Here is a 16,344-nt window from a genome sequence, read left to right as displayed (position 1 = left end):
AAAAAAGTTACAGATTAAACCTTTGAATTTGATAAACATACATAACCTTTGAATTTTACATAACCCCCCCCCCTTCTCTGAATTTTAAATAATCCCTCTGTTTTACTTAAGATAGATCATGTTTTATCTAACCTTTCTCCTTATTTAAACAAAATGACCCAACCTTGTAAAACATGAAAACCAAGCCAAAGATCAAAAGTATTAACCATTTGACCAACTAATGCATGTTTTTGGGAATGGTATGTGTGTACTTTGTGAAGTTTGTATAGAGTTGGTGGATCATTTGTTTTGTGGTTGTGAAGTGGTAAATATGATCTGGAACTTTGTTAGTAGTTGGTGTAAGATGACCTTGTTTTTCATCTTCACAGTCAAGGATTTGGTTGAGATACACGAAAATGTTGGAATTGGAAAGAAGGAAAGGAAGACCCTTAATAGGTATCATTATGGTGACATGTTTGTGTATTTGGAAAGTAAGGAATGAAAAAAGATTCACAGGCTCATCTACAACGATCGAGAAAATTGTGCAAGATATTAGGTCCCTAACTCCCTATCCTTACTATAGTATAAAAATAGAAAATAGAAAGAAAACATTAGTCGGTCAAATTGGTATAATTTTAACATTACGTAAATGTTGTAAGTAAGTTGTAACTTATTGTATCACCGTACATTGCGAATGAAATTTACCGTTAAAAAAAAAAATTAACCATTTATCTAATTTTTTTTTATATATAATTAAAGTAACACTATAGAGATATGTAAAAATAATTGGGAATAGAGTCTTATTTTCACCAGAGAAAAGGAAACCAACGGCTGTTGCCATGGAGAATGTGAAAGTAAAAGAAAAAGGAGACGATCAACCTCCAAAACGGATCAGAACCCAAAAATCAGAAGAAGGAGAAGAAGAGGAAGAAGATCGAATAAGTGCCTTACCTGATTGTTTAATCATTGACATCCTTTCTCGTTTAGACAACACAAAAGAGGCCATACAAACAGGTACTCTTTCCAAACGTTGGCAACATGTTTGGCCTTCTGTTCCTTGTCTTATTTTTGAAGATTTTGATTTTATAAGATACAAACGGTTACCCGATTTCTATCTTGCTGTTGATAAAACCCTAACCCAATGCCAATCAAACAATCTCGATAAATTCGAAGTCTTTGCCACTTATGATAAAAGATTTAAATCCAATGTCAGCAGTTGGATTCATTTTGTTACTAGTCGTAACGTCCAACACCTTGACATTTTTTTAGTGTATGAGGGTTATCCAAAAGATCCATTTGTCTTGAGAGATGACTCGTTTTTCGTCAATTCCCATTTTACCCGTCTTGATTTAGGAGGCTGCTTATTTAGTCCTGTGAAGCCCATTAGTTGGAATAACCTTACCCACTTAACTATTTCAAATGTGGAAATATACCAAGATTCGATTGCAAAGATACTATCCGGGAGTCCGTTATTGGACACTTTGATGTTGAACTTTTGTTATGGTTATTCGTTCCTCGATATTACTTCCAAGAGTGTTAAAAGCTTCCAAGTATCAGGGTACGAAGTTTTTGACGAAAAAGTTGTGGTGGAAATCAATGCTCCTTATATTTCATCACTAAAAATCACGACTGATTTGTACTTGTGGAAGATTTTGTTGCGAGATGTGTCTTCTTTAGTCAAAGCTGACTTAGATTATCACATGTGGAAAAATGATGGGAAACCTGCTCGTAAAAAATATCAAGATGAGATGCTTAATACCCTTATACTAAACCTTCGCCACGTCAAAGAGCTTAACATTGGGATTCCCTGTTATGAGGTAAATGTTTGTTTTCTTTGTGCATAATGTGTGGTTGTAAACATTATTGGTCAATTGTTATTATGCCACTCAAGTGTTTTACCTTTTTCATATATAGTTGATTATTGTCAAATTGGATATTGCTGCTACAAGCACAAAAATGCAGTTGTTCAGGTGTGTGAATATTGCTACTTAGAAGGAATTTTAGATCAAGATAATTAACTGATTGAAGCAACAGATTGTGTACGGGTTTTGCAATAATCTTTTCTGATTTGTTGTGATATTAAAACAATCTAAACAGATCATTGCGACATCTTGTCAAAATAATCCGCTCCCAAGAACTCCTATATAGAGTCAGGCCCCTGATCCCTCTTAAAAGTGTTCACTCTTAAAAATTTTGTTAGTTAATTGTTGATATGACATAGTAGGATGTTCGATTCTTGAGTTGGCGAAGAATGTTTAATTATATATATCTTTTGTTGTCAGTCCTTTGGGTTGTGGTTTTAAGTTTAGGGGAGACCCTTTTCTGTTGCTCTTGTATTATTTTGCTCTTGATATCATTACTTGCTTTTCAAAAGAATCTATATACTTCTTGATTTTATATAATCTGTTCATGTTATGTCCAATTAAGCAGGGGCGGAGCCAGGATTTATGATTGACGGGGGCCGGATGACATAAGATATTGTCGAGATATTGTCATAAACTCATAACATTTTTAACAATTTCAATAACTTATTTATATTTAACTGTAAAATTATATATAATATATTAAAACTTAAAAAGCAAAGGGTGGTATTAGAGATTTTTGAGAAACTAAGAGGTTGTAAAAGGAAATTGTAAATAAAAGCTACTGAAATTAGACATTTGGACCCACCACACCCACCAATCTAAATTCACCTTCGTCTTCAACATCTCACTTTCTGACTTCCGGCCGACACAATGTCTGACTTCCACCCTTTTCTTTTAATAACTCTAGTTTTGATCATTTTTTGATTCCTTAGAAGGGGCTATATAAACATCAAGAAATCTTTGGCTGGAGTATTAGAAATCGATATTATTTGCGGCTATTGGGGGAGGCTAGGCACCCCCTAGCCCCCCCCAATAGGGCTAGGGTGTCTTCAGGTGTGCATCTGTCTTCAGGTGTCCATGTAAACAGGATGAAAATTCATCTGTCTACAACCTTTTCTGTTGCTCTCATATAAGTTTGTTCTTGATATTATTGCTTCGTTTTTAAAAAAAATTATATACTTGATTATAATACTTTATATAATCTGTTCATGTTATGTCCAATTAAGTATTGTATATATGCCTTGACCCCATTGGAAAATTTGTTTGCATAGGTTTAGACCTCCATGTATAAAGGATGGATGTATTTTTTTTCTTCCTCTGTTGTTCTCGGGTGTCTCCTTGTTTAACAACTGATTATTATTATTGTTATTTTTGTTAATGTGGAAATACCTTAATTATTAGGATAACAAAAAGCACGTGTGTCAAACTAAGCCATTCTCACAAATGCTCAACCTGAACTCATTTTAGCGTCTTAATTTCTTATCCAACCCATCCATCTAGCCACAACTTTATTTAATCCATATATGGCATCTGACCTTTCCTTTTTCTTTTACTGTGTTCTCATTGATATTTTCTCATTGGTAGGCTCTCGCTCGTTTGGAAGTTAAAGGTTTCATTTTTCCATCGAACTTGAAGGGTGTGGATACAACTTCACATTTATACAGTTTATCTCATTCAAAGGCGCTAGTTGATTGCCATGATAGTGGCTCATCTGATAGCGATGCATATGATAGTGATGCATCTGATAGCGATGCATATGATAGTGACTCAGTTGAAAGTGGAGATTCAGAGGAACCCCTGCTTGAAGAGGTTAATTGATTGATGGCACTTTGCATTCTTGTTTAAACTTGAAATGGAGCTTTGAATTTTTGTTACTCCCCAATTTCGTTTAGGAAATTATAAATTATGAACTTGGTTGAAATTTTTCTGTTATGTTCTCGTGTGATTCTGTATATCAGCTTTTAGTTATCAAATTCCACTTCCATAACCTGGTCATGGATGCGCTCTTACTGCTATATTTGAATCCTTATACTTTATACACTCGACATTCAGGTGAAACTTTGCTTGAGAATACTGCCACAGTCACCACTTGTTTTTAAAACCATTTGAATGAGATATGCCATTAAATGAGGGAGTGTAAAAAGTGAGTTGTAATTAATGACTAAATAATAAATAATGAACAGATTGTGCACAAGTAATTAAACATATTACATATATGATCGACTTGAATTTCCGCAAATAGGAGATGGAGAATTTAAGTTATTGTAAAAATTGACGATAAGAAAAAGTATCATCTCAAGTTCTCAACTACATGCATTTTCCTAACTGCAACAACAAATCTCACGGAACAAAAAAAATGCCATAAATACTGATGCCTGTTAAGAGAAGACTTTAATCCTATGACAGATTATAAATATGTGATACATTAGATGGACTTGTTTAAAAGAGAGTATACACTAGCTGCTTGACCTCACAGACCCTCCACATGACAGCCATTCTGGATCACCTTCTTGTAAACACCATCAAAAGTAACATTTTTCCCCTCACTGCCACTAATTTTCTGAGTCTTTGGAATTGGTGTTTGCTTTGGATCATGGGCTTCTCGTTGGTTGTCTTCATCGTTTTCATGACCATCAACTGTGTTCCCTTCGTTCATATCTGAGCGGGCTACTTTCGGGATTTCAAACTCCTCCTTGACTTCAACAGGCTTGGCTTCTTTGACATCCGCTCTCATCTCTTTTATCATCAACCGCAACCTTCTCAGTTTTCTCAGGTTCATTTGTTCATTTCTCAGTCTCTTCCGAAAATTTCCATCTTTCTCCTCTCGTTTCTCAATATGTTTCTCAGCCAATTCATCTTCTTTCATTTTGACATCTATGTCAGTGATTGCTTCAGGGAGCCCTTGTTCGCTGTATTATCCTCCTTTAAACTTAAAAGACTTTCTGGCCGTTTCTTTGGGGACTCTGTCTCTGATGGCGGAGGAGGTGATTTCACCTTCTCCCTTATTCTGGTTGACACCCTCGGAATGTCACCCTACCCAAAATTAGCAAGTAAATGGTTATGGAAAAAGTCAATATGATACAAGTGTTTGTACAATGAAATCTTCAGCAACCGCACTTAGCCAGTGTCTAAAGTGTGATTTCAAGTGATTATTGAGATGTTTAAAGTCTTTGAGTAGCATGTTGTGTGGTTCTCAAACTTTGATTGGTTTTACCCAAATTAATCGAAATCAAAATTAGAATCACATGTTGCCAAAAATTTGATACAGATTTTCAGCTTAAACACACATACAAGAAGTAACTTATGTATATAGATTAAACAAAATTTCTTCAAGAAAATTGGATATCTTTCGTGGGGTTCTAAGAATGAGCTTATTTTACTGTAAACAAACAAAAATGTCAATTTAGAAATATCAAAAGTCACTCGCATATATCAAACTTGTATATAAATTAACCAAAATTTCTTCAACGCCGCAACTTTAAAAACTCAACAAAAATCAAACTTTGGTCATACTTAACAACACCAAAACCATATCACAATAATAAACACTTTACTGAAAAAACAAACAATAATAAAAAAGAAATAAAACACACTAAAGTTTGTGCTTAGAAAGTATTGAAATGAATAAATAAAAAGAGGGGAGAGCAAGAACCATTTTCTTCCAGCCAGTATATATATCTAAAAACTATGATGATTATGAAATTAGCTATGAGAAGATCTATTAATAAGATTAAAATTAGAGTTTATACTGTAGAAGCACTAAAGGAAAAACATGAGTATCAAACCAAGGGTACACAGTAAAAACTCTTTTGTACTCAACTACGTTCATATGAACACTTGGAGAACCTTCAAAAGGGAAACAAGCTACCACAATATAGAAGAATAAGAGATAAAATGCACTTAACATAGCCTCCACCTGTTCCCAATTTTACACATAGAAAACAACCCCTTTTTTGCGCGTTCTTAACATGAACACCATGAAGAAAAAGTCTTCCTACGCGTGAATCTAATGCTAACAGCAGCATCATACATAGATATTTGGTTTAATTTTAGTACTGCACTTACACGAACTTATAGCAGACTATCCTCTTTTGCAAATTTCCATAATGAGTTTACAGTTTACTTGACTACTTCAGTGATTGATCATTTGTAATAGCTGCACCAAAGTAAAAAGCCCTCGTTCCTCTGATGAGTCATAAGTATCATGGCAATCAACTAGCGCCTTTGAATGAGCTTCACTGTATAAATGTGAAGTTACATCCACACCCTTCAAGTTTGATGGAAAATTGAAACCTCTAACTTCCAAACGAGCAAGAACCTACCAATGAGAAATATCAATCAGAACACAGCAAAAAAATAAGAAACATAAGATGCCTATATAGATTAAATATAGTTGTGGCAAGATGGTTGGGTTGGGTAAGAATGTAAGATTAAATATCTGCGTCTGTCCAGGACTCCAGGTGTCCATGTAAAGAGGATGAATGTACATTTTTCTTCTCTTTTTTTTTTGGGTGTCTCTTTTGTTTAACATTTGATTATTGTAATTATTGTTAATGTGTAAAGAGCTTAAATCGTCAGGATAAATAAAAAGCTCGTGTGTCAACCTACGCCATTCTGACACACTAGAACTTATATTAATTAACATCTTACATTCTTATTTAACCCAACCATCTTGCCACAATTTATTTTTCTCGGCATATCATTTTACTCCTACTTACATTTTTTTGGAACAGTACTCCGACTTACATTTCTTATTTCTTTTGTTGTAATCTGATTGATAGTTTTCATTGGTAGGTTCTTGCTCGTTTGGAAGTTAGAGGTTTCAATTTACCATAGAACTTGAAGGGTGTGGATGCACCTTTATACCGTTATTTTCATTCAAGGGCGCTAGGTGATTGCAATGATAATGCATGACTCATTTGATAGTGATGCATCTAAAAGTGACTCAACTGTAAGTGGAGATTCAGAGGAACCATTGCTTGAAGAGGTTAATTGATTGATGGCACTTTGAATTCTTGTTTAAACTTGACATCAAACTTTAAATTTTTGTTACTCCCTAATTTCATTTAGGAAATTACAAATTATGAAGTTTTGATATTGTTTGTTATGTTCTTTGTTTGTGTCATTTTTCATATCAGCTTTTAGTTATCAAATTCCACTCTCATAACCTGATCTTCCATGCATTGCCTGTAGTTATATTTGAATCTTTATAGCTTTGTTTGTCATTTTTCATATCAGCTTTTACAACCTTGATGTTTGGTTATAGATTATTTTTTATAGTAATGTTGTCGAAAATCAGATAGGCAACTGACTGAGGGGTGTAAAAAGTGAGTTGTAATGACTAGATAATTAAAAAGCACAGATTGCGCACAAGTAATAGTAACGTAACTCCCAACACTGCATTCCACATGTAACTCTCAACACCGTATTCCATGAGTTTTTGGTTCTACCTAAGGTAGAAAACTACTTTTGCTATACTTATGTAGAGTGATATGTATGATTACAGAACATCTCTTTGAAAATTTTAATCTATTCTTTTGCAGAAAACTATTTGCATGGTTATATACTTGTAACTAAACATGTTGGGTTCCACACTAGTTACTTTCACCAAGCAGTGCAACCGCTGGTGCAGCAAGCACAAATGATCAAGCAATGAAGTAATTGTAAACTGATTATGGAAATATGCAAAAGATCCAGGTACACTGGTACAGTAGTGTAGAGGATATATAGTTCGCTATAAGTTAGTGTAGACGCAACACTAAAATTAAGCCAAATACTTATGCATGATGTTGCTGTTAGCATTAGATTCAGGTGTAGGAAGATTTTTTCTTCGTGGTGTAAATTTTAAGAACCCGCAAAAGGGGCTGTTTTTTATGTATAAAATTGGGAACAATTGAAGGCTATGTCTTTTTTATCTCTTCTATATTCTGGTAGCTGTTTCCCTATTGAAGGTTCTCCAAGTGTTCATATGAACTTAAGTTGTGCATAAATAAGTTTATTTTTACGGTATACCCTTGTTAGATACTCGTATTTTCTTTTAGTGCTTCTACAATATAAACTCTAATTCTAATCTTATTAATAGTTTTTTTTCTTGGCTAATTTCATATTCATCATAGTTTATATTTGAATTTGAATTGTAGGCTTACTAGCTAGTTGCATTAGGATTTTATATTTGCGTAGTTCATCTGTATTGTTTAGACTTTTGTATGTATCATTCAGACTCTTTTTTTTTTTTTTTTTTTATGGAATATCAATTTTGTCACAGTCAACATATTGTTTAACGTATGTGTTGAAAGTTGTCGGAAGTGTATTTAGAATCCTTAATACCTTGTAAATCGTTTTATTTAGGATTAACTAGACTTATGGTCCTTGATTAATAGCTCAATGGTTAAAATACCATCCTCTTATACATGAGGTCTAGAGTTTAAGCTTTAGGGAGTACATAAGGAAGCCCCTCTATGAGGCTTGGCTTTGGTATACCCATGTCAAGTCTGAGGAGGACAAGGTTTACCTTTATTGATCGTCGTGCCTTCAAGCGGATTAGTAGGGGGTTTTCCCCCATCGGGTATTTGAAATAGGCAATTCTATTTCGAGGGAGCTCTCCGGCATGAACCCGATTAAGACAAAGTATGCTAGACCTTCCGTTGTCGAATCGCGCCACGAAGTTTCCAGTAAAATTCACTTTAAAGAAAAAAAAAACAAAAAAAAAAACTAGACTTATGCACTAATGTTCAAATTTTGTGTGTATTTTATCAGTTCTTCACTAATGTTCCAACTAAATTAAACCCCGTAACTCAAAATTAAAAACTATTAATTTATTTTAATGTCAAAAATAAAAAAAAAAGGGTTATTTATTTACCTTAAAATCTTGGGGTGTTAAATTAAAATTTAAATATAGAACACTCACGTACTAACTTTTTGATATTTATTGTATATTAGATAAATGATTGGGCCCCATATCTTTTATGAATTATAAAATTAAAAATCTGTGAGGTTTTATACTCAAACTCTAAGTATCTTATATATACATATGCCTTATCCTCTTAAAATAAGATTCTTTTAAAATGACGACTTTGTTTGGATATGCATTTGAAAAAAAAAACCCTTAAAAACTTCTAAAAGTATTGAAAGGTCTTGGGGTGTCGCTATCCATAAGGTGGAGAAATGGATGACGCCTCTCCTCCTCAATTTTTGTCGGTATATTATCCGCTATTCATTGACGTTTCAACTAATTAACCACGTAACTCGTAATTAAAAATTAAGAAAAAATATTTTAATGTCAAAACTACAAAAAAAGTTTAATTTATTTACCTTAAAATCTTGAGGTTTACATTAAGCTTAATTATAAAACCTCTCACAAACTAAACTTTTAATATCAATTGTATAATTGATAAACGATTAGGCTCCCATTTTTTTTTATGGATTGAAAAATCAAAATGTGTGAGATTTTCTATTCTCTTAAAATGGCTACATTGTTTAAATAGTGAATCTTGACCATTGATTTTAAATCAATGGTTGAGATTATCCAACTTTAACCCTTAAGTTAAGAGTAACTTGAGGAGATCTCAACCCGTTTAAATATGCATTTGACATAGAAACCCACAACCCTAAAAAGCCTTTAAAAATATCAAAAGGTATTAATATGGAATTTTATTCTACTCCTTAATAAAGTAAAAGTTTTTTTTTTTTTTTTTTTTTCTGTCTTTGAATTATTGGAAACACCCTTGACATTTCATAATACCAAAAATACCCTTTTCCCCAAATCCTGTAGAATCCTCACCATCAGCATATCCATCGCAACGCATAAATACCATACTCGTATAATAAATATTGAAATACAAACTCTAGCTCCTAAACCCGTCTCTAAACTTCAACTCTAAACTCCTAATCTCAACGTTTGAGCTCCAAACTTTTGTTTCAAACATATACCAACACCCGTACCGTATTCATGTGTTTTCAACACATAACCCGTATGATTTTTTTTAAAAAAAATTATTTTTTTCTGAAATGTGTTCTTGTTAAAATTCAAAAAATTAAAAATTAAAAACCACATCAAGAAATGAGAGAGAGAGAAAAAAAAAAAAAATACTAATAGTGGTTTTGGGTTTTTAAAGGTACATTTGTAAACAAGGGAAAAGAAATTATACACTACACACCACATAACTCACTTCTACCACTGTCACAATCATTCATATTTATATTTACTAAAAATAAAAAGACACAATAATAAAATGTTTTTCATTCTCCTCGTCTTCATCCTCCTCGTTACTCCTTCCCCCCGCCATTTTCGATTCTGATTTATCCACGGGTAGTACCTTTCCATTTTTTTTATCCGCGTTGCAAGCGATTGAAGATACGGCAACCTCTAGCTCTACCGAAAACCTGCCTTCTAAAAAATCTGCAGAAAATGGGAAAATATCTGCTGATGCACCTTCTGGTTGGAACAAAATGGTTCTTTCTGTCCCCTCTTTTTTTATTTATTGATTTACATTTTACTACTACTTTTTAATCACAAACTTTATTGTGTTTTTTTATTTTATATTTTTTTTCCAGTGAAATGTTTAGTTTTGGTTTTGGGTGCTGTTTATTTTGACTAAAGTTTGATTTTTTTTGGGTTCCATATGTTCGGGTTTTGAAGAATTATTGGTTAAATCTATACAATATTTACATATATTGTATGTATATGTATATACCAGTTTGATATATTTGAGTGACTTTTGATATTTCTAGGTACAGTTTGATATATAAATATATAATTTTGCTAAATTATGAAATTTTTTAGTGATAAATTTGGTCTAATTTTGATAGGGTTTGAAATTAGGGTTCTGGGTGTGTTTCAATTTTGATAAAGTTTGTTTTTTTAGGGATAATCTGTATATTTTAGATGGATTTTGAAAGTTAAGATTTTGAGTATTATTTTATAAAAAAAAAAAAATGGTTTTATCTTGTCTTGTAATGTGGTGCTGTTTTAGCAGACTTGGCATGGCACTCCAGTTTGATTTCAGTGTGTTTCTTTTATCTTCTACTTGCATACTTTGTGAATTGAAGTTCTGTTCGTATATTAATATATTGCTGGAGTTTGAGTTTTTGGGTATAAATTGTAAGGTAGATATAGTGTTTGCTGCCACCGGTTTGGGTGACTGTGAAGATTGTTATATTTCAATCCGCTTTTACAAGCACATAGCTGCATTACATGTGCAACCAGCTTTTATAGCAGAGTAATTATTCTTTGGATCTAAGAATTTTAAGCTTGATAAGGATGTTCATAAAATTTAGGCGTTATTAGTCATAATGGTGGATAATTTGTTGGATGTTAAATGTCCAAAGGTTCCACCTTTGAAACTAGATTAGTTGTTTATATTGATCTGGAACGTGGGTTTAATGAGTTAAGTAAGACATTAAACCAGCATTCTCTTTTTCCATAAGGTTTATAATCAAAGTGTTTGTATATTTGGTCAGTAAGAGTCCTTTATATGGCATTCTTGATGTTTAGCAAGCTTAATTTTGGAGAGGGAGCGATAGCTAGAGAACCATAATTAACTCCCGCAGTAAGACTGGTGCTTGAACTAAAACAAGACCTAAGGTAGTGTTTGTATGTGTCTTTAAACTGGAAATCTGTTTCAAATTTTATGCAGCATGCCATTCTAATTTTCATTTCGATTATTTTGGGTCAAACCAATCAAAGTTTGATAAGCACACAACTAGCTACTGAAGACATTATTAACGAGATAAATGCAAAGTTACCCCGTATTTCCCAACTTCATAACATCTCAATAATCACTTTGAAGACACACATTTAGACACCCGCTAAGTGCACTTTGCTGAAGACTTCATTGTACAAACACTTGTATCATATTGACCTTTTTCTTAATCATTTTACTTGCAATTTTTGGGTATGGTAACGTTATGGTAAGTTTTCCCGAAATGCCCTTACCGAGGGCCAATCTTCTGGTTTAAGATACATTTTCTTATTAACTTCATTAATAATAAGCTGTGTCTAAGCTCTATGAAGTTAGATATTCGAAAGAGTTAAGTTATATGACTTAAGGTAATAACTTAAGTTTTGGTATGTACTATGTAGGGACATTAGACGAGATTAATCAAGGTCAAATCCTAATATGAGGTGAGTAATTTAAAGTTGCATGCATTCCCAATAGGGGATCCTTATCTGAATTTAGCTTGCTACCTCTGATTTTTATTGTTAGAGAAGATTTGAACATTATGGACATGAGATTTAACGTGGTATCTCACACTAAACTGTGCGAAGTAATCCACAGGGGATTGAGGTTTTCTTATTGATTTTCCACACAAATACATGTACAAGAGATAAGAGATATATATAGGCTACAATAAGGGTTTAACAAAACTTGCTCTCCAAGTTTAGATTTAACAGAATCGGGCCTAACAAAAGAGGCCAGCTGCCAGGCCTAAACAAACAAGGCCTCCTGCCTTTAAAATCTGCTGTAGCTTTATGTGGGCCGTAGACAACAATAACCCAACAATCTCCTACTTGGTGTCTTCTGACCTTGAACCGCACCATCTTCAATCTCTTTAGTACATCTATATTGAGAACTAAGTCTTGTTCTTTAATGCGTCCTATTTACCCCCTGGCCTCCTTTTCTAGATAACCTGAAGACCCGTTAAAGCTCCCACTGAGCTTCAACCCATCAGTCACGACAATCTTTGCCCCTGACTCGTTCTCTACCGGCTCCCACCGAAATGAATTGCTGGATTCTGAGAAATCCCGAGAACAAACACTCTCCTTTAAAGCAGATAATAAACTGGAGAGACTCTAGCAGCTTGAATACTGGTTCACTTAAGCACAAAACAATGCTCCCACTGTCATAAAAACCCTGACTGGTTTCTCTGAACCTTTCCTAGCACGTTCAACCTGAATCTGACTTGACCTGACCTGTAGCTCTGGGTTTGCCATCTGCAAAGCACACCTTTTTCTGCCCACGAGATTCTGTGAACCGGATTTTGTTTTCTTCAAGATTGGGATGGTCACTCCCTCAGACGGTATAGACGGTATACTGACCATATAAAGTGAACTTTGCTTACCTCGAGCCACGACTAGATTTCCTTTGAGAACCTGCCCGTTTCCAAACTTACCCTCATGCCCCTGTCCAATTGCATGATAAAACTGACTGCTTTTTCAGACTTGGAAGAACCTCGACATCCTTCAAAGTCCATGAACGGACTGCAGTCTTCAAACCTATGTCACCTTGCTCGTCATATCAAGAACTTCATCATTCGCCAGTCTTACCTTTCCAAAATCCAACTTTCAAATTCCGTATTGCTTCACTGCTGTGGGTAGCGTTAAATGAAGCACTGAAATCCATGACCCAGGAATCCACACTACTCTCTACTCTGCAATTAACACCTTGTCTGAGCTGTAGTCTTCTGTAGTGTTCAGTACTTCAGTTCTTTGTTATTTTCTAGACATTGATTTCTAAAATGGCCCAACCTCTTCTGATCATGCTTGTTCAAAGAAGCATCTCCACCGACCAAGAAAACAAGCATATCATGTTTTCTTTTACCTTGCTAAACAAGACAACCCAAAACCACCTGCTTTGACGGATGCTTACTGCCCGTCTTTCATGCAACAAGGCAGTCCCCCTCTTATCATGAACAAGCCAATCAAGGCCCGCAAAGTGAAAATTTTGATTTGATCCTATCTACCCAGAAATTCTTTCTCAACAACCACCAACCAAATAATAAAGAAACAGCAATTGAGCCTCCTGCTTCTGTCCCTTTCTGTTCTAGCTATGCGTGACCTAGTTCAAAGCCTCTGGCTTGATGAATTCTGCTTATTCTGCTCCGGTTGGATTAACTTATGCCTCAAGAACAAGCTGTCTTGCTTTTCCATTCTTATACTAGGCACAAAAGAAAGAACAAAATGTGGTTTGAAGGTACCTGATCAAAACAGTCCCGCAAAAAACAGCTACAAACAGACTTGAACACCCTCAAAGTCTCCGTTTTTCTGCTGTAAACACACTCCCGAAACTGCCCCTGCTGTCCTGGAACCTAGTACTTCCTTCGGGCTAATTCAAGAACCCCCCAAAAACCCCAATCTGCCAAATTAAGCCCTAATTCGCCCAGTTAAACCCTAATCTGCCAAAATCAGACCTGATCAGACTTAATTCTGCCTAAATTAGACCTAACTGAGGTTGTTCAAGGTGACGGCGACGGCTGTAGTGGCTGGTTTTGGCCGGAACCCTAAACTGGGTGACGGCTGTGGTGGCTGGACTTGCTGCAACCCTAATCTGGGTGACAGCCGGGTGAATGTGTGATCTCTATGCAACCTAGCTCTAGATACCACTTGTTAGGAAAAACACATACACAAGAACCAGATAAAAACAAGGAAGGACACGAGATTTAACATGGTATCTCACACTAAACTGTGTGAAGTAATTCACGGGGAAAGAGGTTTTCTTATTGATTTTCCACACAAACACATGTACAAGAGATAAGAGATATATATTTAACAAAACTTGCTCTCCAAGTTTAGACTTAACAGAATCGGGCCTAATAAAAGAGGCCAGCTGCCAGGCCTAAACAAACAAGGCCTCCTGCCTTTAGAATCTGCTGTAGCTTTATGTGGGCAGTAGACAACAGTACCCCAACAGCCGGGACATCCAATGAGTTGTCTTAAAGAGTTACTGCATTAGAATTGCTCGAGTTTAATTGTTTTCATGATTGTAGCATGGTTTTTGTGTGTTCTGCTATGTTATGTTTCTTTAATAGTGTTATACAATGATGATACTCAATCCCATAAGTATGAGGTGTATGGGGAGAGAATATGTAGACCGTCATACCAAAACCAAAAGATTAATAATTATAGCTTCATGTATATATCCATATTCACAAAGAACCGTATATTCTTACGTTTCTCTAATACCCATACATTAATCTGATGCCCCCAGACCCACAAACTAGACAACGGTCATCTTTTTTACACTACTAACTGAAAAGATCTTGTTATTCTAATTGGATCGTAGGCTTACTAGTTGAATTAGGACTTTATCTTTGCGTGATTCGTTTGTATTAGTTCCTTAACTAATTTGTTGTATGTTTCTTTTGGCTTAATATTTTATGATATTAACCTTCTTACTATTAACACATTTTTTAACATTTGTGTCGAAAGTTGTCAGAAATGTTTTTACAATCTGTAATACCCTATAAATCGGTTTATTTATAAAAATTAGATTATTATCTCTTTTTTTATAACATTTAACAAATTAATAATTTACATGTGTAGTTTCTGCCAAATGAAGAAGGGAACCCAAAAAAGAATGAAATTATGTTCACAGCCCCTACAGGGGAAGAGATCAGGAACCATAGGCAGCTAGAGCAGTATCTAAAAGCACACCCAGGTGGTCCTAAACTCTCAGAATTTGATTGGGGAAGTGGTAAAACCCTGAGACGGTCAACAAGAATCAGTGAGAAAATGAAATCAACTCCACATTCAGAGACAGAGCCCCCAAAAAAAGGGGCAAGAATGTCTTTAAGCTCAAAGAATGGTAATATAGAGAACCAAGAGCTCCCTGAAGCAGTCACCGACATAGATGTCAAAGTGAAGAAAGATGGAAAGGTGCAGAAAGACGATGAGAAACGAGAGGAAAATGAGACTGTGGGGAATGAACCCGGGAGAACTGAGAAGGATATGGTGCATGATAAAAGAGATGAGCCCAAAGCACATGGCAAAGAAGCCAAGCCTGTTGAAGAAGACAAGATGTGTGAGATCCTGAAAGTATCCCACTCAAATATAAATGAAGAGAATACAGCTGATGGTCGCGAAAGCGATGAAGACAACCAAGAATTCAGTGGTTCGAGCAATTCTTCAAAACGGAAGTCGGGAGAGTATGAATCGGCTAGCAACGATATCATTCCCGACATGAATGAAGATCTCATTCCTTCGTTTGAATCTGCTAAAAAAGGGAAAAAGAAGCAAAGGACAACCTTCTCGTCGGTCTCCAGTGTTGCGGCTGCCATTAGTGCCTACAAACAAATGAAAACACAATGGTTGGATGCAAAACGCAAGACGGATAAGTTGGTGGCAACTTTGATGGAGACAAAAATCGAGGCGACAAAGTCCAAAACCCTAAGACGGGATTTGAGGTTTTTTATGGAACCGCATGATCACATCACCAATCCTGCTACGTTGCAATTCATTCTTGGTCGAAAACGTGAACTAGCGATCAAACACGGATGGCCTTGCAATTTTTAAAACTTATAGTTTCACTTGTTTTTTTTAAAACTTATGTTCCCTTACCTTTTTTTCATTTGATTGAGATATTATGTTTTTATTTCTATATTGTTTGAGATTTTATGTATTAAGAATATATTTTTTAAAAAAAAATTGTTTTAGAAATTTGGGTACCACTTCCATTCCATTTGTTTCATCTATTAAGGGTTCTATCTTTATGTTTTAAAATAAAACTAGATCATGGCTGTTAAATTAGGAATTATAGTTGCTAATGAATTTGAAAAACAACTT

At 34.9% G+C, this 16,344-nt stretch overlaps 2 protein-coding genes across 2 annotated transcripts; both read left to right on the top strand.

The window, feature by feature from the left end:
• The first annotated feature begins 343 nt into the window (after positions 1–343).
• Positions 344–3,845, top strand: LOC122599548 (F-box protein At5g03100-like). Its single transcript, XM_043772072.1, has 3 exons — positions 344–470; positions 793–1,796; positions 3,429–3,845. Exons 1-3 carry the CDS (start codon positions 344–346, stop codon positions 3,660–3,662), a joined length of 1,365 nt encoding a protein of 454 aa, XP_043628007.1. The 3' UTR covers positions 3,663–3,845.
• Positions 3,846–7,518: 3,673 nt separating this feature from the next.
• LOC122599544 (methyl-CpG-binding domain-containing protein 10-like) lies at positions 7,519–16,141 on the top strand. Its single transcript, XM_043772068.1, has 3 exons — positions 7,519–7,549; positions 10,063–10,295; positions 15,106–16,141. The coding sequence occupies exons 1-3, from the start codon at positions 7,519–7,521 to the stop codon at positions 16,072–16,074; spliced, it is 1,233 nt and encodes a 410-aa protein (XP_043628003.1). The 3' UTR covers positions 16,075–16,141.
• Positions 16,142–16,344: the final 203 nt, after the last annotated feature.

This window comes from Erigeron canadensis, chromosome 5 (genome assembly GCF_010389155.1).
Source record: "Erigeron canadensis isolate Cc75 chromosome 5, C_canadensis_v1, whole genome shotgun sequence".
NCBI lineage: Eukaryota > Viridiplantae > Streptophyta > Magnoliopsida > Asterales > Asteraceae > Erigeron > Erigeron canadensis.
Note: the sequence above shows the minus strand (reverse complement) of the source record. Positions and strands in the feature narration are given on the sequence as shown.